Source organism: Achroia grisella, unplaced genomic scaffold (assembly GCF_030625045.1).
Source record: "Achroia grisella isolate CSIRO2021 unplaced genomic scaffold, CSIRO_AGI_Agris_v1 utg4290, whole genome shotgun sequence".
In the NCBI taxonomy this organism is placed as follows: domain Eukaryota; kingdom Metazoa; phylum Arthropoda; class Insecta; order Lepidoptera; family Pyralidae; genus Achroia; species Achroia grisella.
The window spans coordinates 220,631-245,426 of record NW_026712854.1 but is presented as its reverse complement, the minus strand read 5'-3'; the positions used below and the strand labels follow the sequence as shown (position 1 = coordinate 245,426).

The window sequence follows — 24,796 nt, the reverse complement described above, 5'->3', positions numbered from 1 at the left end:
GAAAGTCCAATCTTGCGTCGACTGGTCTGGACTGGTCGAAATCGAAACCGTAAGGTCGATCGGGCACTAGTACTAAAATAGAAACTATAATTTATAGGAGACCCTGACAACAAGCGCTGTTAAGCCTAAGGCTAAGCACACATTAAGCGGTTTTAAACGTATTTATCGCGTTAAAACGCCTAACTTCACCGTTGCATACTGTTGCACGAATTACTAATAATAGGTGTAAGGTGGAAGTGGAACATTCTACTAGTGATACAGTTTCTATAGATTCACGACGTGGGTTCGATCCCACCAGAATACTTTATTCATATCAATGAATATGTACTATTCTTCGTGTTGTAATATGTACCTTATGAATGTATACAGAAAAGAGTTATGTTTTAATAATATTTAAGTATTAATAACTAGACTAGACTAGAGTTTAAAGTTTGTTAATATAAAGTATTAATATATTAATAAACTTTAAACAAACTTTAAAAACCTCTAGTCTAGTCTTTAGTAGCGTTTGACTGCAATCTAATCTGATGTTCATTCTGCGATCTAAATTTTTTTATTCTTGACTTGAAAGACCCAATGTTGTAAGAGGCAGCTAACACTGACGCTAAGAGAGAGTTCCATGAGTAAAGATGATGGAAATCGGTTGATACGTGCCGCTTGTATTTGTATATATACGTATATATACGTTGTGATTCGCAATTGTTAAAAAAATACCGGCGTGGCGGACGCGTTTAAACCGCTCAGTGTGTGTTCAGCCTAAAACCGCAAAATTCACCTTTATTGTTAATTCCTTGACGTTTTATTTACACCGCGCTGATCTGGCGCCGACTTTTTGACAGTCGGCTCCTTTGCCGATTTCAAACTGTCAGAATCTAATTACCAAACCCATTCGACGCATATGCAGTGCAATGAGTCCTTGTGCTTACGTGTTAAAGTTGGTTTTTGCTTGTCGGCGGTGGTGTAATAATTTATGGAATATGAAGTTTTTTGTAAGCCATTCTTTATAGTAGCGGCGTTTGTGGAAGTTTTTTTATATCCAAATGGGGTGTTAGGGTCAGCGAAAAGACGGCGCCACTCTTGGATAGATTGATGACCTGTTTGGGTTCGACTCCCGGGCTCGTCATCGAATGTAATAAATCCAAAGTAATTAACTTATTTTTGTGTGTTTGTAAGAATTTTTTATAGAATGTATTCTTTAATAAAATAAGTTTTGGGTTCTGATGGATAAAAAATAGCGGTAAGTACGAAATGGATTGCTAGCAGATAATAAGTAACTCTTAGGAAACATTTTTATGAAAACTGTACAGTACACAGGAGATATATAAAATTTCGCAGTATATATATATGTAGAGAAAGAATAGTTTATGTAGAGAAAGAGTGCAGAATGTTAATTTCTTTTTAATTTATATAATTATATACATATATTACAAAAAATACAATAAATAAATAAAAAAAAAAATACACCCACTACTATGTAACTAACACACACAAGCATTTCTTTTGTTTATTGTTAAAATCTGTGGTCAAATTGAGAATAGATTAATATTGTTTGTCTTTAAAAATAATTTGTCTATAGTCTTACTGAATGTCATATTAATTATTTTCCAATTTCAACCAGTTGGCGACTACTGGCGTTAAAATAACTTAAAAAAAAGTTTCAGTTGACATAAAAATCAAATTATATTGTATAAATATAATAATATGAAACACAAATAACCAATCCTTAGTAAATATGGGCGTGGTCTATTGGTTTGCCTGCAACGATTGGCTATTTTGCTGTTTGTTTAGATAGATGTTATCGCTATGGACACAGCATAATATTGACAAAAAATTGTGAGTTAATATTGAAAAAAAATGACATCGAAATACTCGTCAGTTAGAAATTGATGCTTCGGTTATGAGTAATGAAATACTACTTCTGTATAAATATAATATGAATAATATTTTTTTTGTTATATATAAATATCCTAAAATGATAAAACAGTGCAAGTAAAAAATTATATGACTTTCCAAAATTGATTTCATTTTGTAATTGTATTTATTTTTCTAATTATAAGTAAAGAAAAAAGTAACTACACAAATGCCAGTATAATAATAATAATCCAGGACAATTCAACACAGCGCCATCTAGTCCCAAGATAAGCTGAACTTGTGTTATGAATACTAATAACTGATATAATTCACTTTAAATAATTACTTCATTACCCCTTTTTTTTGAATGCACACAAAATATATGTATAATTAGGCAAGCGATTGTTAGTAATGTGGATTATAAACCCTGGAAACCATCGCAGTAAATTGCCATATAAACCTAACTATTCATAACTAAACATTAAGATACACATTTATACATACATACAATACATACACATACATACATATCCATACACGCACACACAATTATATATTAATCGACTAAGATGGATAAGATGTGATCACTGATCTGACTTCATGCTCATTTTATCAACTTCCACCGCTGCCCCGCCAGCGTAGACCCTTAACGCCGTTGGGTTTATCATTACATTATAATCCATAAAAAAATGTTTATATGACTAGATCATACTCCTTGTAATTAGCTGTAATCTTTTAATTAGTTCAAGATTAAGTGAGGATCTTGTCTAGTATTAATCCGATGTTAATATCTAGTTAAGACGTAATATGAACATGGTTTAACCTAGTAGCACTTGTAGTAATGTAGACCGTGAGGCGAAACGAGGATTCCGGCAATTTAATTTCGGCGCGGTACGCTAATAAAAGAAAACAAACACACGTCCCCATGCGCACCAGGGCTGCCAACCCTGCAACTGTTTACCTGTACAAAGGTGTTGTAACCTCGTAAATCAGCTCTACAATCACATGTACAAATTCGTACATTATCATTATATTAATACCTTGTTTTACGAAGTAATCTAATGGTATTGGCTGCAGCTACAGCTTCACCGGAGGATACGTGGCGAGTGCAGATGGCACTGACAATGGCGGCTGAAGACCAACTCTCGGCTGACAGATACGACTTTAGTCTGGGCACCGCTAGGAGTTCGAACCTCAGCTCAGGCCGTCGTAATTTCAATCCTGTTTGAATTGGATTGGAGATCGATCGAAAAGGCTATATTAATACGTGAAGCAAAAATTTTGTACCTCTTTTTACGAAAATTGCGCGGAGGCATGGATATGAAATTTCGCACATTTATAAAGAGAAGTTTTTATAGAGGCTTGCAGAATGCTTATAGTTTTATAGGTTCGGATATACCATCGCTGGAAGATGATTCCCCGATGTGGTCGCACATAGCAAAAATTTCTGGAAAAACGCACGGTGGAGGTCTGCCATTCATCCAGATGATTGGGATGGTATGTTAGTCGCTGGCGGATAGTAAATTCGGCAGCTGGTATTAATCTGAACAAATTCTCAGAACACTCTCCGAGATACATGTAGTATGAAATACACTGCAATGTCTCTCTGCAAAGCCAATGGTTCCAGTCTGTCACAAATACGTTGTTTACCAATGATTCTACACGCACAACAGTCCAAATGAGAGGCTAATTGCGGAGAATAGAGTCCACATTACATTACCAATGATTCTGGCTGCTCGTTCTGAATGCGGTCAAATGTTAGGTAATTCAACAATGTGGTTGTGCATGGTAAAAAAACTATAGAGGGTACTTCGTACAATTGGCAGCCCTAGCTCTCACGTAACCAAGTACCTGTTCCACGGCGCCTTAGCGGCTGCAGGCGGTTGCACAAAGAACACTCGGCATTTATGTAAATGCTTGAATTCCCAAAATGCCGCCGCATCCAGCGGAAACAATGAGCGAAAAAACGTGGGATAAGAAAGTTTGATTTTTCCATTTGTGCCAGTTTTGCATGCGGCGGTGGTCTCTTGCGGTATTGTGATGGCTTTTTCGTTGCGATTGCATATTGCTAGTTGTGACCGACGACTTCGTCTGTATTTTTGAGACAAAGACAACCCAAGGCATACAATCTATGTACACGCCAAATTTCAGTAAGTTTCGGTTTAGGTCCAACCATTTAGTCGTGAAAACATAACAGACAGACAGACACAATTTCGCCCCTACTTCACATAAGTGTATTTATTATAGGAGTATAGATTTTTTTATTCAAATAAAAAAAATATAATACAATCTATAAGCGGAAATAATGCTTTATTTAAATTATTAACCGGGTCTTAACACGAATAATTTTATGGCAAATATTTATTAACAGAGAGGATGGCTTAAAATTATCATTTGCGCGGAATCCAGTCATAAATAAATTCAAGCAAAGTTCAGTAGCATCAATAGTCAATAAGTGTACGGATACCGTGAGTGCTGTGTGTCGCGAACTTTCGTTAAACAATCTAGTGACGGTAGATGAAGAAAAAACTGCTGTCACCTATCTACATTGACATCGTTGTTACACCAGTCAGCTCGTGACCACGGCTAGTGCAACCTAGTCGAAACGTCGAGAGAGGTAATTACCTTTATTTACCATAACATTATTCGTGTTAAGACCCGGTTAATAATTTAAATAATGGAAATAATGCTGCTATATTATAGCTTATAAAAAATAACTTATGTTTATAATAAATTTTGTCATATTCCCAGTGCTGTTTATGTAACGATCACCACTTATCAAGAAATTGACAGAAACAAATAAATCGCCTCGGTGGTCTAATGGTTTAGCTCTCCCTTACTTGCAGAGACGCTGATTTGATCCCTTGCACTATAAAAACATTTGTATTCATGAGTTTTAGTCTGGGTATTATGTATATCCAAAAATATATATAAGATCCATAACACGAGCTCTCCTTAGCTTGGGACTAGCGCTGTGTGCATTGTCTTAATTTTTATTTTTTTTACCAAAATATGCCAAAGTACAGATTCCTATATACTTAGGTAAATCTATTTCCCAAAAATCTAATAAACGGAATTTGCGAACAAAGCCTTAAGAAACAGTTGTTTTACGATGTAACAAATAAAGCTCACAGCTTACCGTCTCTGAAGCGGCAATCACTGACGGAGGCTCGCGCCCCCCGGCAAGGACTAACGGATATCTTTCTACAGAACTAACAGTATTCCAATTTTGTTGTACATTGCCTTTTTAGCTGTCTTATTGTGTCTGGCGTCCAAAGATCCCAATCTTTGATATAAGGAGCATGCGATAAAAACAGCCACTGAAAAGATGTGAGAACGCATATTAGATTTGTGGAATAATTTTATTATTTTGTTTAAAGCCGCTACCATTAGCATGTGAGACCACAAATATTCAGTGCGGAAACTTGACCAACGCTACTGGAAGCGTTACGACCTTCTCTATTGGTGATCAAATACCGACCGTTATTGAATCTACATATATCCATATTGCGACACGTATTTCGCCTCTAAAGAAGCCATTATCAGGGAATGAATATAGTTCGGATATAGCTTGATCGCCGAACAGTGAACATTTAATTTTTGTGATCTTACATATGCTAATGGTTGCAGAATTAAATAAAATATAAATCTATTAAATAATGCAATGGACTTTCAAAAAATAACAACAAATTGATCAAAATATACTGTATGTGGGATTTAAGTGGAAAAATATTGTAAGTTAAAATAAGAATACGTAGTAGTCCAGTGATTTAGTAAGTTAAGCTGAAATATCGTAATTTCAAATTTGGCTGAAATTAAAAAACTATGTTTGTTAAATTATATTTCGCTAACCTTGAATTCAAATGTTCGTATACCGAGCTAAATATAAGCATGTCAAATATTGCGATTAACACGGCATCAACAGTTGCAGTGCTTCTGACTAGTCCATCTGCTATAACAGTCGTTAAAATTAGGTAATCACAAATAAATCAACCATTTTATATATTAAATGTAGATATGGTTACTTTAAAATAAGAAACTGCTGAAAATTGTTCTGTTACATTTTTTTATTGTTACCACCAATTATAAAGTTCATTGCAGTTGCACTCGACGCTAACAATATAGCGAAACCTTTACTTGGTTTAAATTTATCCGTCCGTTTGTCTCTGTACCAATTAGAGTTGCCTGGAAAATAATTCTCAATCAATACCAAATAATCTATCCAGAACTGAATCCAGATCTTTAATTGTACCTTTAATTGTCTCAGACATTCGTTTTAACTGTCTTATCGTTAATTTTAAAATCAAATATCTCACTGTCCTTATACTAAAAAAATTAATCTCGTTTTCCGCATCTTAAAATATAACATCTCCTTTAATGTTAACATCACATAAAACCAAAAACCAAACAAATAAACATAACGGTACCAAAGAAATAATCGACTCTCAAAATAATACACGTTACACTAGAAACAACACAATAAACGTATTGTGAAACCGACAGAAAGTGGGAAGCTGAAACGCACGCGTTATATATTTATCCCATTCAAAATAGTGTAACGTTGTAACCTACATACCTACGGGATGGACCGACAAGTCAGCAATACGGAGTGGGCGACAGCCTTGACACTTCTAATACCCTGACCTGTGTTTCAAAATATTCAATTATTAATCTAAATACGAGTTACCAAAAGTCACTATTACCTAATTACCTTAAAGTAAATATCTATCTATGAAAGTAAACTTTTATCTATGTAGTCGAAACTAAACACTTTTAAGATACTACAAATTTAAATAACGTTTATTATGACAGATAAAAATGTTAGATTTAGAACATCATCAGCTCTTGTAATATATTATGTCTACGAAGATAATATAGCTAAAAAACCCTGTAGAATGGTAATAATTGAATATTTATGATGGCATTTCACTATAACATACTACATTAAAATACGATCCTCGAAAAAATAGAATACAATAGAATACCACCCCTAAATATAATCCAGAAAACCTTAGCACCAGCTCGACTAAATGGGACAAATGCAACATTCCCAATGCATTTAGCAACGATGTCGCATCAGGATTCTATCGGACAATCGGTAAAAGGTTCCAATTAAACAGTTTGGTTAAAGCGGCTGAAAACCGTGTTTTTGTCATCAGCACCATAATCGGTTTTAATCGGGGTGTAATTAAGACGATTGTTATCGATTTAAGGCCATGAGACATACCGACACGTACCGTCCGTCTGTGAGGCCAATTTTTTCTAACCTTTCGACATTAGCAAAATAATGCTAACTGTTCTCCTAATATGGGGCTTATTATCATACAACGAGACCGTTTTCTTTTCTTGGAAATAAATGTAAACATTATTGGAAGTTTAAAAAATATGTACTTACTTGTTGTTTGTAAAGAAAATTGTGCAACCAATAGCTGGTTATTAATAGTTCACGTAGATGAAGACAGTGTATGAATAAAAATGAAACTTATATCACCTTTAGATTCTATGTGAATAGAAGGTGATATAAGTTTCATTTTGCTTATTGTACTTGATTATTATTCCAGAATCGTATTAACATCACCATTTTAATGTACCCAACTCTAATTACAGTAATAAGTGACAGGCTCACCTTTTAACCTACTTGCTGGTCCACTCTAGATTCCATTGCATTGTCACTACTCCTCATTTGTATTCCAGACGTTCCTTCATCACAAACCGCTGTAGTCGCAAGTGTTCCTTTCACCTGTCCCTTTCCATCTTCAGAAATGCATATAATAATATCTCTTTCGTTGTAATATGCCCAATCCATTCGAGTATCGGAAAATAAACAAACGGTAGCTTTAGGTGCGTGATCAATGCTTGTGCAAACAAAAATGGCTAGTGATACTTACATGTAACGTCGTGGACAATTGCTAATGTTTACATTGGAAATGTTTTGGTATCTTTGACTCAAAAGCCGCCTACTTATGTATGCCGCTGACGTATAAATATTTCGATTTCGTTTATTGGTTCAATTGTTGTAAGCTCGCATTCTTCGGACTCTCTTTTGTCGATGATATCTTTATCAATTTGTTCTTATATATTCTTTTATTTCAACCAATTTATCATTCATCGGCCTTTCACATTTGTGGCATGTTTCATCCAGTGTGAATGGATATGAATATCTGAGCTTAAATTTATATCTAATCTACGAATGTGAAAATTAAGATGATTTTGCTATTCTATATGATTAATTTACTAAATCAAATTGTATTAAATTTAGTGCAGAGATTGCGAGATTAATCACGTGATATTTTTTTATCCTAATTCAAGTGGTAAAGCGATATATTTGAATGTTTTTTTCAATATCTTAGACACTTTGCGAAGTATCAAATTTCGAAATGGGTGATATTTGAAAAATCGTCTAGTTTTAGACCCATGTGTAAGTTTACAGCACAGAAGCGATGTGCCATCGTTTTTCGAAGAACACAATTTTATGTATCCACATATCGTCACGCTATGAGTAATTCGTGAAAATTGGGACAGATTTCAAAAACAAAATTTATTTTTAACACCTACTTTCGAGTTTCTAATACAGTCTATCGTCAGGGTGGGTATATAAGTGGATTTTGATAAATCACGTTAACAATTATTATAGAACTTATTTAACTGCATTTTATTTGTTCTAAATACTATACTACTGATTTGACTTTCCGTTGCTAAGTCATTTTTAACAAAAAAATATATGTTTTCAAACTCGGTGTATACATTTGATATCTAAAGATTTATTACTTCGAGTTAAAATCTGGTAATAGTATATTTATTCATTTACATTACCTATTGCTTTCGTTCAACCTACATTCAAGAGATAGATCGGCGGTCCTCTACCGTGCGTTTTACAGAAACTTTTTGCCACGCACAAGCAAATTGTGCAATCACCTTCCAGCAATGGTATTTCCGAACCGATACGATATTGAAACCTTCAAGAAAAGAGCTTATTCCTTCTTAAAAGGCCAGCAACGCATTTGCAATTCCCTTTGTGTTGCGGGTGTTTATGGACGGCGGTAACCACTTACCAACAGGTGAGCTATAAAAAAATCTAATCAAAAAAAAAATATTTTTGATCTAAGCACGCTATCATCCCTGCTGTCTGCATCGACCCCACCATCCCACATCCCAGTCGTATTAATTCATTTAGTATTCTACCTTTACAATGTTACACTCGCATTAGTCTAATAGGGGCGACTGAGATCATTGTAAATTTCATCAATTCCGTTGAAAAAGCAATTGGGAATTGGTCTCGTCCTGTGAGTGTGCATGGCAACCCATCGTTTCGACCTCTAAACCAGAGTCATCGAACTCGAAAATATTTCCTAAATCGGTTAACGTCCCAAATATCACGCAAGAACAATCTAGATGAATTATGGAATTCGAAATGTTGAAATCCGCTACCACGCACGCGCTGAAAATATTCAAATGGCCGCCCGGGGCGTTTAATATTGTTAATGCAATATGAAATGTATCATATACCATAATACTAATTTGATAGGCCGTAATTGTTCGTTTATTTTTTGCATCATGAGCATGCGAAGTATTGAAATTTACATACAAAACGGCCATAATACCAATATTATCCGCGGGTGTAATGAGAGGCTGCGGCTAACATGGAGAGGTTGCTTCTTGTATCTTGCATAATACAAGTATGGTCACTTGTATGGCCGATGATAATATCATTATTTAAAACAAATTACAATAAGAAATGTGCAAATGAAAACTGACAATTTAATTTATTGATAATATAATTTTAAAAAAAATGTTGTTCCGAACAGCCTCTATAACGAATTGATTAAATTTATACATATAATAAAAATTTTACCGATTGTTGAAGTCAGTACCAGATATATGAGAATTATGGCATTGTATCAACCTAATAGAATCCTTTTATGATCTATTAAGTTGGTGTTATTATTTTAGAACTAAAATACCATCCCAATCATCTGAATGAATGGCAGTTCTCCATCGTGCGTTTTTCCAGAAACTCTTTGCTTTGCGGAATCATCTTCCAGCAATGGTATTTCCGAACCTATACAAATATAATCATTCTGCACTCCTCTATAAAAACTTCTCTTTATAAGTTTGCAAAATTTCATACTCATGCGTCCGCGCAATATTTGTAAAAAGAGATACAAAATTTTTGCTTCACGTATTAATATTGTCTCTCCAATCGATCCCCCGTCCAATTCAAACGGAAATCGAAATTACGACGGCCTGATCTGAGGTTCGAACCCCTAACGGTGCCCTCAGACTAAAGTCGTATCCGTCAGGCGGAAGTTGGCCTTCAGCCGCTCCATAAGTCCTTCCGCGGGTTTGGAGTGCCATCTGCACTCGTCCCCTATCGTCCGGTGAAGCTGTAAAGGCCAACTGTGGCCAATAGTATTAGAGTAGTCCAAAAAAAATTACTACGGAAGGCAAGGCTTCTGTGTAAACGTCAGCATTTTGGACCTTACCCAAAATTGAGTTCAAGAGATGCAATACTTGAATAGTGGGGTAATTTTCATAAAGCCGCAGTGTTATATTGATTTATATATCTATATCCTCAGGCCATATCCCTTACTGTACCTACCTACCTGTAAGGGATATGGCCTGAGGATACGCCTACCCTGGTAGGCAGTGACAACCGAGTACTAGGCCTTATATATAATTGCCTCATGCACATTTTAGATTTACTATATTTTTAATTTGCGCAGTATCTTTCTAAGTCTATTAATACCCGAATACAGCGAAGCAAAAAGGACGTAATGATTTTGACCAGTATATATATATATATATTCATCTGTCTCCACATAACTTCTAAACTACTTTGAATTTGAAAATTGAGAAGCGTTATGATAGTCCAGTTAACCGGGTTTTAATTTTAAAAACGATGTTTTAAATGAAAGAACAAAAGAAACACGGTACTGTTTCGTTTCCAGTTGATTATATATACTAATTTTGTCTAGATTGACGTCTGTGTTTTTATGGAGCGAATTGTTAGATTGCAGCGTGTAGTTTTTATAACGCTCCATGTGAGAGATGTGTAAACACAGATCATTATGTAAACATATGCGCCGACCCCAAATGTTGTAATAAGGGCAAGGTCACGGTATAATATGATATTATTATTAATTTCGAACTTTATTAGGAAACTAGTGTTCCCCCAGATTGAAACCTATAATTAGATATCACTAATACGTGAAGCAAAAAGAAATTTATTTTACGAAAATTCCGCGGACGAATGAGTATGAAATTTCACGCACTTATCCTTATATATAAAACTGTTATTTATAAAATTTTATGACGACCTCGGTGGTCTAGCGGTCTAGCACACCGCTTTACGTCCGATGGTCGCAGGTTCGATTCCTCGCACGGCACAAACATTTGTATTCATGAGTGTGATTGTTTGTATCGGTCTGGGTATTTTCTATGTATAATATGTATGTATTTACGAAAAAAAAATATCTATGTAATTATATCAGTTATCTAGTACCCATAACACAAGCTTTAGCTAGCTTAACTTGGGTCTAGATGGCGCTGTGTGAATTGTCCTGAGATTATTATTATAATTCACTCAAAACGACAAAGATTTAAGTCACAGATATATAAATATATAGTCAAAAAGTAAAACCGCAATTGGAAAAAAACAAAAATATAATAAAAACGGGTGCACTGTAACGTACCGTACGCGTCACCATGTCTGCGCGCACGCACACACCAGTGTGGTCATTTAAAAACAATTCTACGGGGTTGCCTCGCGAGTATAACTGTATACGGAGTTGCCAGGCCATACTGGGCGTCGAAAAAACCGAAACCCAAGTCAAAAGGAAACCCGATTGAAGTAAAAACATGCCGTCGACTCTCGTAACGTAGAATGTGCCCCTCTCCGCCCATGACATGCGCGCGAGTAGCGCTTGCGTATACGTGTCGTACGATGAGCAGTGTTGCCAGTATTTTTTTTATTTTAATACCCCAAGTATAGCACACACACATGTAAAGTAGGTTAAGTTTAATTGTAATACTACTGATTAGACTGGATTGGACTCTGTATGAATTTATACAAAAAACTAGACTATAAACGGCTACAATGTCCAACATGATAAATGTTTTTTTTTATTTGATTTGAAAATAAAAAGAAAACCAGCCACTAATAGTATCAAGTCCAGGGATCCAGGGATAGTTATTCCCGGAGAAGAAGCCGAAGCAAAGGGCCTTACACCTGCACCATCTTCAGTGGATGAAGAATAGAATAGAATAGAATAGAAAATCATTTATTCAAATAAACTTAATTTAAGCACTTTTGAATAGTCATAACAATTTGTTTTTTATCTACCACTCGTTCGGAAAGCTGTCTCATCACAAGAAGAACGAGCAAGAAACTTGTGTGTTGCTCTTTTAAATAATCCTTGTAAGTTTACATTTACAAGTCGAAACGTGTGAATACAAACTACTAACGAAGATGATCAGTGATCAGATTATCAGTTTAGTTTTAATGGGTGGAACGGTGCACTGACCTGCGCTATCTGTATACGCTAGCAAGGCACCAGTGGAGGATGATAGAATGAGAATGAAGTCAGTTACTCCATCATGACAAATTCACCAAGAATTAACGACGTTTCTATTCACATACATTAATCCTCAATATTAACATTCATTACTGTAATGTATAGCCAACTGAAAAATATTCAGTTATTTCGGTTTTTCAGTTCATATTCAGTTGTTTTTGTTTTAGCACAAGCCAATATACTATATGTCAATTAAGTGAAATCAATATTTATCGTTGTTATTACCACATACATTAATGTAAATATAAATTATAACGTCGTTAGTTTCTGATAAATAAATTAAAAAAAAAACCACCTCCACCAATTCTAATGGTAAAACTACTAAGATGGCAACACTGATGATGAGTACCTACTATTCCCTGAGTTGTCGCAACCGTGAACAATTATGGAGTGCAACTGTGTTTGTCGTATATGTAGTTTTTACAACTTGCATATTTTGTGGTAAGAAATATAATATATTAAAATAATATTGCAATGTACCATTCCCACAGAAGGAGATTGCACAAAGTTATATGCGTTAGTTACTTTTTAAATTATTGATTTGCTTTTAAAAAATAAATTAATGTCATTATGAATAATAAATCTTAAACTAAAAAGAAAAAACAACACATTAAATATATCAGAATGTATAAAAATACATATATTGGTACTATCGTGTGAGGGATCATCAGCTAAAAATGCACACCGTTGATTAATGTTTGATTTACCTAAGGCATTTAAACTGAAACGAAATGTTAGAAACGAAAAAAAATATTTATTCAAATACAGCCTAAATAATTATAATCTTTGTGGGCAATTTTTTTATCCTTATAGGAAAGGCAAAGAGTCTAAGCCCATACAGCCGCTTAGTTGGCAATTAAAAAAGAGAAGTGTCTGTCATTATAAAATTATATTTCAACAAATAAAGAAGGAAAGGTTTGAATTGGAGTTATATTTTAGAATTATTTTTAGCACTTCTTAATGTGCTTTGAAATTATTTTAAATAAATATTCTCCTTGTTATTCAACGTGAGTAAAAAATAAATTAATCAAAATTAATCCAAGCTGTTAAACATTACTCTGTCAAAACGTCATTATTAAAACACTCAATTTATTTCGTCCTAATCCTCTATCAATTATTCAGTAACAAATTGGCGGGAAACATTCTAACCTACAAATTGCTTTGATGGTAGTTGTACACGTCAATTCAATTACAGAATCATACATTTCTAAACGGAGACAAATTGATAAAACACATACAAAATGACGTCACGCAATGATTAATACAAATAAAAAGTCAACGGCCGGCCGGTACAAAAATATAAATGAACGACCACAGTATTAAAGTGCCATTTTTATTTGATTCGAATTTACGGTCGGATCATCTGCGCAATCCTTAATCCTCGTAACGGGAGGGGCGACGATAAAAATCAGGTGCAAGCCGGTAACCTTGCTGAAGAGTTGGCACTTGGTTGGAGAAAGAAATTACGCTTTTTTCTGTGAAATGCTTGACTCACGCTCATATATTATTGTAATACCCATTATTTGGATTATACGCTAGAATAAAGAATGTTCTCTTGGTATAGTCCAAGAGCCCACGACGGCCAGACATACGTCTTATTAGTAAATGTGAAAGTTCTTGAATATGTCTCCGACACCTATCTATATACATGTATAACTCAAAGGTAACTGACATAGTGATCTATCAACGCACAGCCCGATCCGTCCAGTGGTTTGGGCTGTGCGTTGATAGATGTTATGACGTAGGCATCCGCTAAGAAAGGATTTTGATTAATTCTACCCCCAAGGGGATAAAATAGGGGATGAAAGTTTGTATGAAACTTTGTCAATTTTAAACCGATCGGGCTGAAACTTCGCTTGCATAAATCTACTATGACGTAGGCATCCCCTAAGAAAGGATTTTGATAAATTCCACCCCTAAGGGGATAAATTAACGCGAGCGAAGCCGCGGGCAAAAGCTAGTATAATATATATAAATTTCAGCTTTAATAAAATAACATAAGTTTATTCATAAAATAATATAGTTTAGGGGTGTCCGGCGGGGGGTTGGAACCATACTAAGTGTCTGGCAATGAGCAGCGCAAGTTATGATACTGCTACCAACAAAATGTGAAAAAATTAGTTTCTTAAAATAATGAATTTGATATGAAAATAAAAATTTTCATATCACCTTTGTTACCTGTTACTTGATAGGAACCACGATCCAGGTTTCATGTGTGGGGATCGTTCTTACCTGTGTTGGGGACACACATACAAGAACTTTCACATTTACTAATAAGACGTATGTATGTCTGGCCGTCGTGAACTCTTACTCTAGTAGTAGTATTCAGTAGTTTGTATACATACATTTAAATTTTTTTTTATCATCAATATTGATTTTGGGGTTTTCATTTCCTAACAAATCAACCCCATTATATCAAACATAATTATATCAAATCTTAAAAATACTAAATAATTACCGTGAAATTATTACACAGTGATGACTGACTCATACGTCATACTCGTGAACGACTGGTCTGCTCTGATCACTACGACTGATTTAATCTTATTGTATATATTTGACCCTAATAAATTACTAGTTGATGGTTGAATGTTTACTACACTTTCACGCAAAAACTACTGAACGGATTTTGATGAAACTTTACAGTAATATAGCTTATACATCAGAATAACTCTTAGGCTACAAATTTCATTCTGGCAAACCACACAACTAATATATCCCTTAATAATAGTATAATTGCAAAAGTTTGTTAGTAAGTATGGATGATTGTTGCTCTTTCACGCAAAAACTACTGAACGGATTGTGATGAAACTTTACAGTAATATAGCTTATACATCAGAATAACATATAGGCTATAAAGTACATGCGGGTAAACCGCTAGCACAGCTAACATATATACATACATGTATAGTGCCCTGCTCATACTCAATCCAGAGTATGTATGGGTTGTATTGGTGGTCTGCAATCGTCATAAAACTTTAAGTGCCCAAATGTAATAATTCTACGTATATATTATAAAAGCATCATTCAATCGTAATGGTCAGACGGTGGCTTGTTTCATTTATATATATATATATAGTCATAAATTGAAAGATTAAATTACTTCGATACTATGACGGTTTATTTATGAGTTTTTTTTATAAACATTGTGTGTCGAGTTATATTATAAAGAGGAAAGTATTTTTTATTTGTAATTAGTAACGGCTTCGCTCGCTTAAAATAGAATAGAATAGAAAATCATTTATTCAAATAAACTTACATTGAAGCACTTTTGAATAGTCATCACATTTTTTTTTAATCTACCACTCATTCGGAAAGCTGTGCAAGAAACTTGTGTGTTGCTCTTTAAATAATTTTATTCTTACTTTACAATTTAAGCTTAAGTGTTAGTTAGTTAGTTAAATAATCAAATAGAAAAAATATTGAATACACAGCAACTGGTTAAACATAAATAAGAGGAAATCAGTCATATTGATTAGAGCAGACCAGTCCCTACAAGCAGCACCCGTTCTTGCAATTTAACTTAAATTTAGCACTATTAAAAAAAATAGAAATAGCTTAAGTTACTTCGTATAACATTAGTTACCTGTGAGTAAATATCCCGTCAAAATCGGTCCAGTCGTTTCAAAGATTAGCAAGAACAAACAGTCAGACAGAGTTTTATTTTAGCTAGCTACTACTACTACTAGCTGTGCTCGCAGTTTCGCCCCCATGAAATTTATAACCTATATGCTATCAGATGTATAAGCTATATTACTGTAAAGTTTCATCAAAATCCGTTCAGTTTTGCGTGAAAAAAAATGTTTCAAAACATTTTGTTTATAAAGTATATTAACATTTTGTTCATAATATTAACACCAAAAGATTATGGCCATGTACCAATATATACCATACATGTACCATATCGGTACATGTCCATAATATTTTGGTATCGTTAACAGCTCACGTAATAAATTGTAAGTGCTATAACACCCGTTTCATTGCATCGGGATGAAGATATAAAAGAACTTTTATGGGGATTGGATCGTCGAATATACGGAACACACACGCTGTTATAAAAATACAATAATATTACGAGGCTGAAGGGCTTACTTGTTTTTAATGGATAATAATGGTATGGTGCACCCGCCTGCGCTAACGGTGTACTTTGGCGGGGCACCAGTGGAGGATAGGATGAGCATGAGGTCAGGTCAGATAGCCTATCGTCGCTGATTCACCAGGAATTTTTCGCGATGGTTTCCATGGCGGATACATTATCATCCAATAAACGTGGAGGTACACCTGACATGGTACATAGCTAGCCAATGACCCCTCAAATGACCCTATTAGAACCCATTACTAAAAATACCCTTCTCCTAAAAGGTCTATTTGGTCCGTCTGGGCATTGTTGAATAGCAATTAAAATCAATTACATTAAATTACTTAATACTTAAAAACATCATATTAACACATGATGCAAAAATATTGTACCCTTTTCACGAAAATACGGACGGAAGGGTAAGAAATTTCGTACACTTATACTTTACTTAGAGAAGGAGTGCAAAATGCTATTGTTCTATTTAATTATTATATAATTATTAGTAAAAAAATCCTTACACACACTACCATGACTTTCATACATACAGACGCTAAGAATTATATATAGTCTTTGATCATACAACCTTAATAGAAGTATAGTCTTTGACAATATAAGCTCTATAATGTTCAAACTTATTATTCACATTAATTATGGTTGAATTTCGACCATTGCGCGACCAATAGTAGTTACAATTATCATCTAAAATAAACACCTGTTTACAGTACGGATCTCACCGCCTGCGACGAGAAAATGCACTTTATCGGTTTTTTTATAGATTTCATCACTAACCATCTGTCCCCACAAACAGTTGGAGTATTATAAAAGCCACCGATGCAACTATTGTGGTTGCACTTTAAAAATAAATACGGTTTTATTTCGGGTACCGCTCTCGTCTGCTCCGCCTTTAATCGTACCACTTATTTTTAACTTCGATCACTAGCGCCCTCTTCATTTCATTGCCCAGTAAACAAATCTGTTTCAAGTATAGTTTGATTTATATATCCCATTGTTTTCACAAATAGTTATTACTTTTTACTCAAATGAAATTGAAGTGTTTATGATTTCAGATTTTAGTATTGAAACTAGCGCCATCTCTTAACGAATAGCATAAAACTATTATCCGGAACATAATTTGAAAAAAATGGAGAATGTACTCGAACTATTGACTTTTTTCTCTTCCTGTCCTCTTTATCAATACTAATATTATAAAGCTAAAGAGTTTGTTTGTTTGTTCGCCCTAATCTCAGGAACCGATTCGAATTGAAAAATTATTTTTGTGTTGAATAGTCCATTTATCGAGGAAGGGTTTAAGATATATAACATTACGCTACGACCCATAGGAATGGAGCTGCAATGAAAAATATCTTAAAAGGTGGGGAAATGAAACGCAGACGAAGTTGCGCGGGACAGCTAGTATTACATATTCACGTATTAAAAAATCACCTATTATCGTAACGTGATGAGTAAATTTGGCTGCCAGCCAGATCATACCTGTAGGTACATATCAATTATGCTATTTTCCAATTTTTCAAGGAAAATTATGATCAATTGGGTTTCTCCAAGTTATTTTATGATTAAATAAGAAAGAAAATAAGTTCTTCCTTCCTTTCTTCGTTTTGGATAACTTATTTAACATTTTATCTATGACTTCACACTAGGCTATGTCTGTATTGTGGAAGTCAAAGCAAGTTTAACAGTCAAAGTAACATTGGTACGGCGATCAGAGATCATAACAATTTTGCGTATATTGATCCTTAATCCTTAATCATTATCATTACAGATTATAAAACAAAGTCACTGTCGCTGTCTGTCTGTCCCTATGTATGATTAAATCTTTAAAACTTAGCAACGGATTTTGAAGCGGTTTTTTTAACATATAGAGTGATTAAAGAGGAAGGTTTATATAATACATGTACACCCGAAATGTGCGAAGCCAGGGCGAGAAACAAGTAACATTATAAATGTGAAAGTAGAGATGTTTATTACGCTTTCACGCAAAAACTACTGAACTGATCATCATGAAATTTTGTACACATGTTCTTGGATGTATTAGAACGAATATTACATACTTCTTATTTAAAAATAACAAATATTTTCTATTCAATACGAGCGAAGCCGCGGGTAAATGTTAGTAATATTATAAACATGAAAGTTTGTGAGTATGGATGTTTGTTACTCTTTCACGCAAAAACTAGAAAGAAAGAAAGAAAAACTACTGAACTAATTTTGATGAAGCTTTACAATAATATAGCTTATACATCAAAATAACACATAGGCTATATTCTTTTATTGAAATTTAACGCGGGTGAAACCGAGGACACAGCTGATACAAACATAATATACTTACAAACAATCATACTCATGAATACAAATGTTTGTACCGTGCGAGGAATCGAACCCGCGACCATTTGATGTAAGGCGGTGTGCTAAACCGCTAGACTGCCGCGGTCGTCAAAGTAAATGTATATTATTATTATTATAAGTAAGCGACATTTCTTTCTATCGTACCTCAGTAGTATGAGTAAGCTTGGCTGGCAGCCAGGCTCGCTCACCTGGCTGGTCCAGTTCGGTTTCCGCTCGATATATTGAGACAAACCTCTATTTATATATGTCTGCTCAAACTTGTGAATAATAAAATTGACTGGTTTTTCCGCAGGCCCTTATGCCCAATTTACACTCAGCCCGATTGGGCAGGGAAGTGAGCAGCGCGGGAGTGGAAACACTTCCCATGCCATTGTCGCTGCCACTCGCGCTGCCCGGCGCTCCCTCGACTGTCGATTTTTTGTGCGCGAGTCAAAGGACTGGCAGCGTGTTTTTACATGCAGCCCTCTCGCTCAGTTGTCGCCCGGCAATATTTCCGGCAGCGCGAGTGGCAGGGGAAGCGGCTGAATGTAAACGTAGTATTACGGACCGTTGCGTTCGGGCCCCGATCTTGCGCTCTTTACCCGGGCAGTCTGCTGGGGTGTACCACCTCAGCGTAACCTCCAGGCAACCTTCTTATTCAAAGTCAAATTCAAAAATTATTTCCTCATATAGGACAATTTAGCTTATGAACGTAAAATTTTTTATATTGTAATTTTCTCCCTACCGTCCAGTTCAGTATATAGATCCAATTGAGAAGAACTGGCAAGAAATTCAATTTAATTACTTATTTTTTTAACTATATGTATATTTATATAGGTGTCTATATCTAATATTAAATGAAAATCCCGTGCACTAACAACTATTGCATGCACGCTCGTCATTCAAGTAATCGTTTAGTGAGTAATAGGCTTTGCACAGTAAATATGATTTAACAGATGTTTTGAATTTATTTAAGGGTCATTCCAGTATATCCTTTGGTATCTTATTGTAAATTTTTATACCCATTCCCATAAAGACCTATTGACTTTTTCTAAACGATACTTGGGGACAGCAAGTTTGTCTTTAAATCTAGTATTAACATTATGAATATTATTAGTCTTCTTAAGCCTACTTTTAAGTAGTCGGCTCAATGGAATTATGTGGTGGATAATAACTAGCTGTATCCGCAACTTTATCCGCGTGAAATTTAACTTTGTTTTTCTAAAATAAAAGCAGCCTAAATTACTCCTTATTACATAAGTTACCTGCTAATAAAAGTCTCATCAAAATCGGTCCAGCCATTTCAGAGATTAGCCGGAACAAACAGACAAAAATTGTAAAAAATGTTATTATGGTGTATGTAAAATATATTACATTCATATGCATGTAATAAAAAAACGGTTATTTCAATATTCCAAACAGACACTCCAATTTTATTTATATGTATAGGTCTGTACTTATTACGAAAGTTAAAAAATAAGACGTCATCAGAAGCCTAAGAATAAGGCCTCATAGGGCATGTCCGAAACGACGGGAATTTTTATGGCGTGTCTTCCTTGCCTTGTCGTAAAACTAAACCATTAGAGCTTCATTCATAAATCTGCCATGCCGTATAAGGTCGACATCCTGTGACGTCAAATTGTCAGGGTAGACGTGGGCGACGGAATTGGCAATTGACGGGAGATTAGTCACTTCATTCATAGAAACGACCAAATATGCTTACGAGCCTGTAGAAATTTCACCAGGCTGTAGTGCTATTTATTTCCATCTTATAGGACCATTAGCTACGTTTGTTCGATGGTCTTGTGGAAAATTTTGCGATGATCGCGATTCTGATTCCCGAGCAAACATTTTTATAACTACATAAGTATATGTAGCATATTTATCTTTGTTTATTTAAGTTAGTAAGTCATAGCCCATTATGACGGTTCAACTACGATGATTTGTAGCGTGGTTGATGATTTCAAGTGGATTATCTTAGTCATCATCATTGCTAATAATGAGTCGTCTAGTCTCCATTGCTGATTACGAAAAACTGCACTGTCAAATGTATACTTGGATATATATCTAAATACTATAAGCCATGCCTGCAATTTCACCTGTATGATATTGGTAGCCTATGTGTTATTCTGATGTATAAGTTATATTACTGTAAAGTTTTGCGTGAAAAAATGGCAAACATCCATCCATACTCACACATTTTTGCGTTTATAATATTAATAGGATATAATGTATCAATATAATTCCTAACACATATAATAGACATGTAGTCTCAATCTACAATAGAATCCGAACTCAATAATGAATGGGAACCAGTGGGCGTAGATAATGGTTAAGTTCTTGAATGAAATGACGTCATAGGATTATTAGAATGGTTATCCGAGCGAGACGGACATTAACAAACTTCAGTGAGTTCGGCAATATATCACTTTTGTTTTTTTTTAATTGATGACAATGAAATGGTGCACCCGCCTGTGCTAACGGTTTACGCTGGCGAGGCACCAGTGAAGGATGGTGAGAAATAATATGAACATGAGGTCAAGTTAGTTAGCCCATCGTCACAAATCAACAAGAAGTTATCACAATGCTTTCCATGCATGTCACAATTCCAACATGTCACATTGCTAGCTATAAGCATTAGTCCACTTTTGCTAAGAATATCTTTCACCCTTCACATCACTTTTGATTTGTCTACTAAATATTGAAAGATTGCAAAATTTTCACCCAAACTCTAAACTCTTTACCCATGTATGAATTACTTTATATTATGCATTAATAGAAAAAACCATGTTCAACTCCAAAGAACTGACCTGACCCGCCTGGGTTAGAAGCTGCGTAGGACCATGTTTAAAGCCCATTATTGCAAAAAAGAAGAGGATTATTAGTAATAGTACTATTAGTCCAAATACTGGCAATGAACCAAAAAATATGTATGACATTTTCCAGACTGACCACATAGAGATCAGTCTGACAGATTGACCTCAAGCGGTCAGCTTGGAAACGAAATATATCTGACTGATTTGAATTCACGTGACCTGAAGTATGTGGGCTACTCAACTTTAAGAGCCAACTAAAAACAAAAAACATTAGAAATAATAGCACGTGAAGAGCTATAGTAGGTTGATGGCGGGTCTGCATCTGCACTGCATCCACTATTTCTTTTAAACTGAAAGGCATAGGCTTATAAGCAAGTCCTATTGTAATAACAATTTCGATATTTTCCTCTACGAAATTGGTATCAAGGTCCGATCGAGTCGTCCTTGACTATTGAGGTCACATTTAAATATAAGTTTGTGGACGTCATGAAACCTAGTCACCTCGTTCAATTGCCACCTATTTGGTCTAGTAACGATCGTATATTCGTAACTCTCGACACGCGACGATCGTTGCATACAAATAAAATAATCCGTTTAATCAGAGAGTTGACTGACCTGTTCAGACGTAATCAAATTATATATACTTGGAGAATCTGCTACATCGCAGTAACTGCGTCTCGCAAACGGCTGCCCAATCTATTACAAACAAATATTAATTATGACACATACTGAAGATATAGTACATGATTTACTAGTGGCACAACTTTTTTTACACACCGAAGTCGAGCCAATTTTTTTTCCGTCTCCATGGATGGGATCTTGTCCAAACGAATGACTCTCGTTTAGATAATACACGTTATTTCTGATCTTACAAATGTTACCCGTCAGACGAAATAATAAGGCCATTGGCCTAATGACAGCACTTTATTTTTAGTTCGGGACTTTTGAAAGCGACTCATTTAGTGCTCGGAAGGTGGATTAGGCGTCTGGAGATTGGATCGTTTTCAGAACTACGTAAATGGTCATGAAATTTCATTAGTCAAATGTCACATGCGGCGATTGGGGCTTTGGGTTGAAGATAAGTTTTGTTTGTAGATGGTAATGAAATAGAAATTTCCAGAATGAATACCAGTATCCGTGATATTGGTTCCGCTTTTTCCATACACATGTTAGAGTATACCAAGCCTAAAGTGGTAATCCATGAAACTGAACGAGTTTCCTCAAGAAGTAAAGTGAAAAATGAAAATCTTTTTTAAAACCTTCACGTGGTCAACATAGGAAAAAAAATCCAAAATTAATTTTCATTTTCACTTTTATTCTTGGTGAATTTCTTTGCAGTAGGGTTGGATTCAGATTAACCCTATATAATTATTCAACATGACAGTAACAGAGTTTTAAAACTTCTCATTAACAAAGACTCATATGATACGCAGCGGTGTTGTATCTATTGAGAAGTACTTGCTGAAAGATTGCTGTAAGGTGATTATTATAATTAATGTAAAAATCTAAATTTATTTTCCTAATAGGTAGAACATAAAGTGCTTTATTACCTATATTTATACTGTGTATCTTTACATAGTATAAAATGAAATCGATTCCGCTGACTATCGCTTAGATCTTTTAAACTACGCAACGTATTTTAATACGTTTTTAGTAGTAGATAGAGTGATTCAACAGGAAGATTTATATGTATAATAGAATAGAATAGAAAATCATTTATTCAAATAAACTTAAATTGAAGCACTTTTGAATAGTCATCACATTATTTTTTAATCTACCGCTCATTCGGAAAGCTGTCTCATCACGAGAAGCACGAGCAGGAAACTTACGTGTTGATCTTTTAAATAATGTTATTGTTACTTCACATTTTGAGTTGAATTATGTGAATACAAACTACCAATTAGTACTAATTCAATTAAATACTCAAATATAATACATGTACACCCGTGCGAAGCGGGGACGAGTATTCATAAATAAATAAATAAATAAATTCTTCTATGGCCAGGTAGTCCAGCAAAAGTGGGACCAATGCGGTTGGTGTGGAGGACACAGGGCTCTGAGGTGGAGCTGGAGTGCAAGGCAAGCGCTCGACCACCGCCGCGCATAACGTGGTACAAGGATGGGAAACCAGTCACCGATATTGCATTAAGAAGACTCCGGGTGCAAAATTTCAGGTAACGTCAATATCATTAATAACTAGCTCTTACCTTTACCTTTACCGCGTCTTTATATGCATAAATTGACGGTGGTCTAGCGGTTTGGTCGTCTTTCTTCCTATGGTTTGTGTTAGATTCCTCGCACGGTACAAACATTTATATTCATGAGTATGATTTCTTGTATCGGCGGGCGTTTTCTATTCATATTATGTATGTATTTAATGTATTTAAACTTAATATATTTTTTTAAACACCCAGACCAGTACAAATTTTCATGCTCATGAATACAATATCCACCGTGCGAGGAATCGAACCCACAACCATCGGAAATAAAGCGGTGTGCTAAACCGCTAGATTACTAAGAGTACATTATGATGACATTTCTCATAGAGCGACGATTGATACACCCTATGCTCCAAATATTATAAATGACGTAATGGAGTAACTTGAAACAGTCATGCTCGCTATAAAGTTCAAACTTTTAGCGGAGTGGTGGGCCGTCCTCTAATATTGTTGAGTGCAATCTGACTTATCCGTCATACTCGTGAATGGGTGCTACTTGTAAGAACTTGGGTTACAGCCACTCATTAAATTATTTTCTTCTGAGAAGAACGCAATATCATATGGTCACTACATTCTATGTATTTCTATAATCATGTACAAGCTCATTTGAAAATAATAAGAGCTGAGTTTCTTTTGACAAAACATTCCGAACTGACGATAGATTTTACATAAGTCTGTAATAGACCTACATGAATGAAAATATTTTGATTTGATTTGATTTGAATTGCATTTATGTCAATGTGAAGATTTATATTATAATTACTATGACCTACATCATCATCATCATCATCATTATTATCTGCTTCTTCCTTATTCCATTTATTTGTGGTCGGCGTAATATATTTTTCTCTTCCATTCATCCCTGTTCGCAGTCATCTCGTTATTTACTCCCTTTCTTACCATATCATCTTTCAC

At 34.9% G+C, this 24,796-nt stretch overlaps 1 protein-coding gene across 2 annotated transcripts in view; it reads left to right on the top strand.

The window, feature by feature from the left end:
- LOC131844923 (protein vein) overlaps nt 1-24,796 on the top strand; it is a 100,220-nt gene that overhangs the window by 63,388 nt on the left and 12,036 nt on the right. For both annotated transcript variants that reach the window (XM_059193920.1, XM_059193919.1), the window contains exon 2: nt 23,668-23,836. In XM_059193920.1, the coding sequence (XP_059049903.1) occupies nt 23,668-23,836 (169 nt within the window). The remainder of the gene's footprint in view (nt 1-23,667; nt 23,837-24,796) is intronic.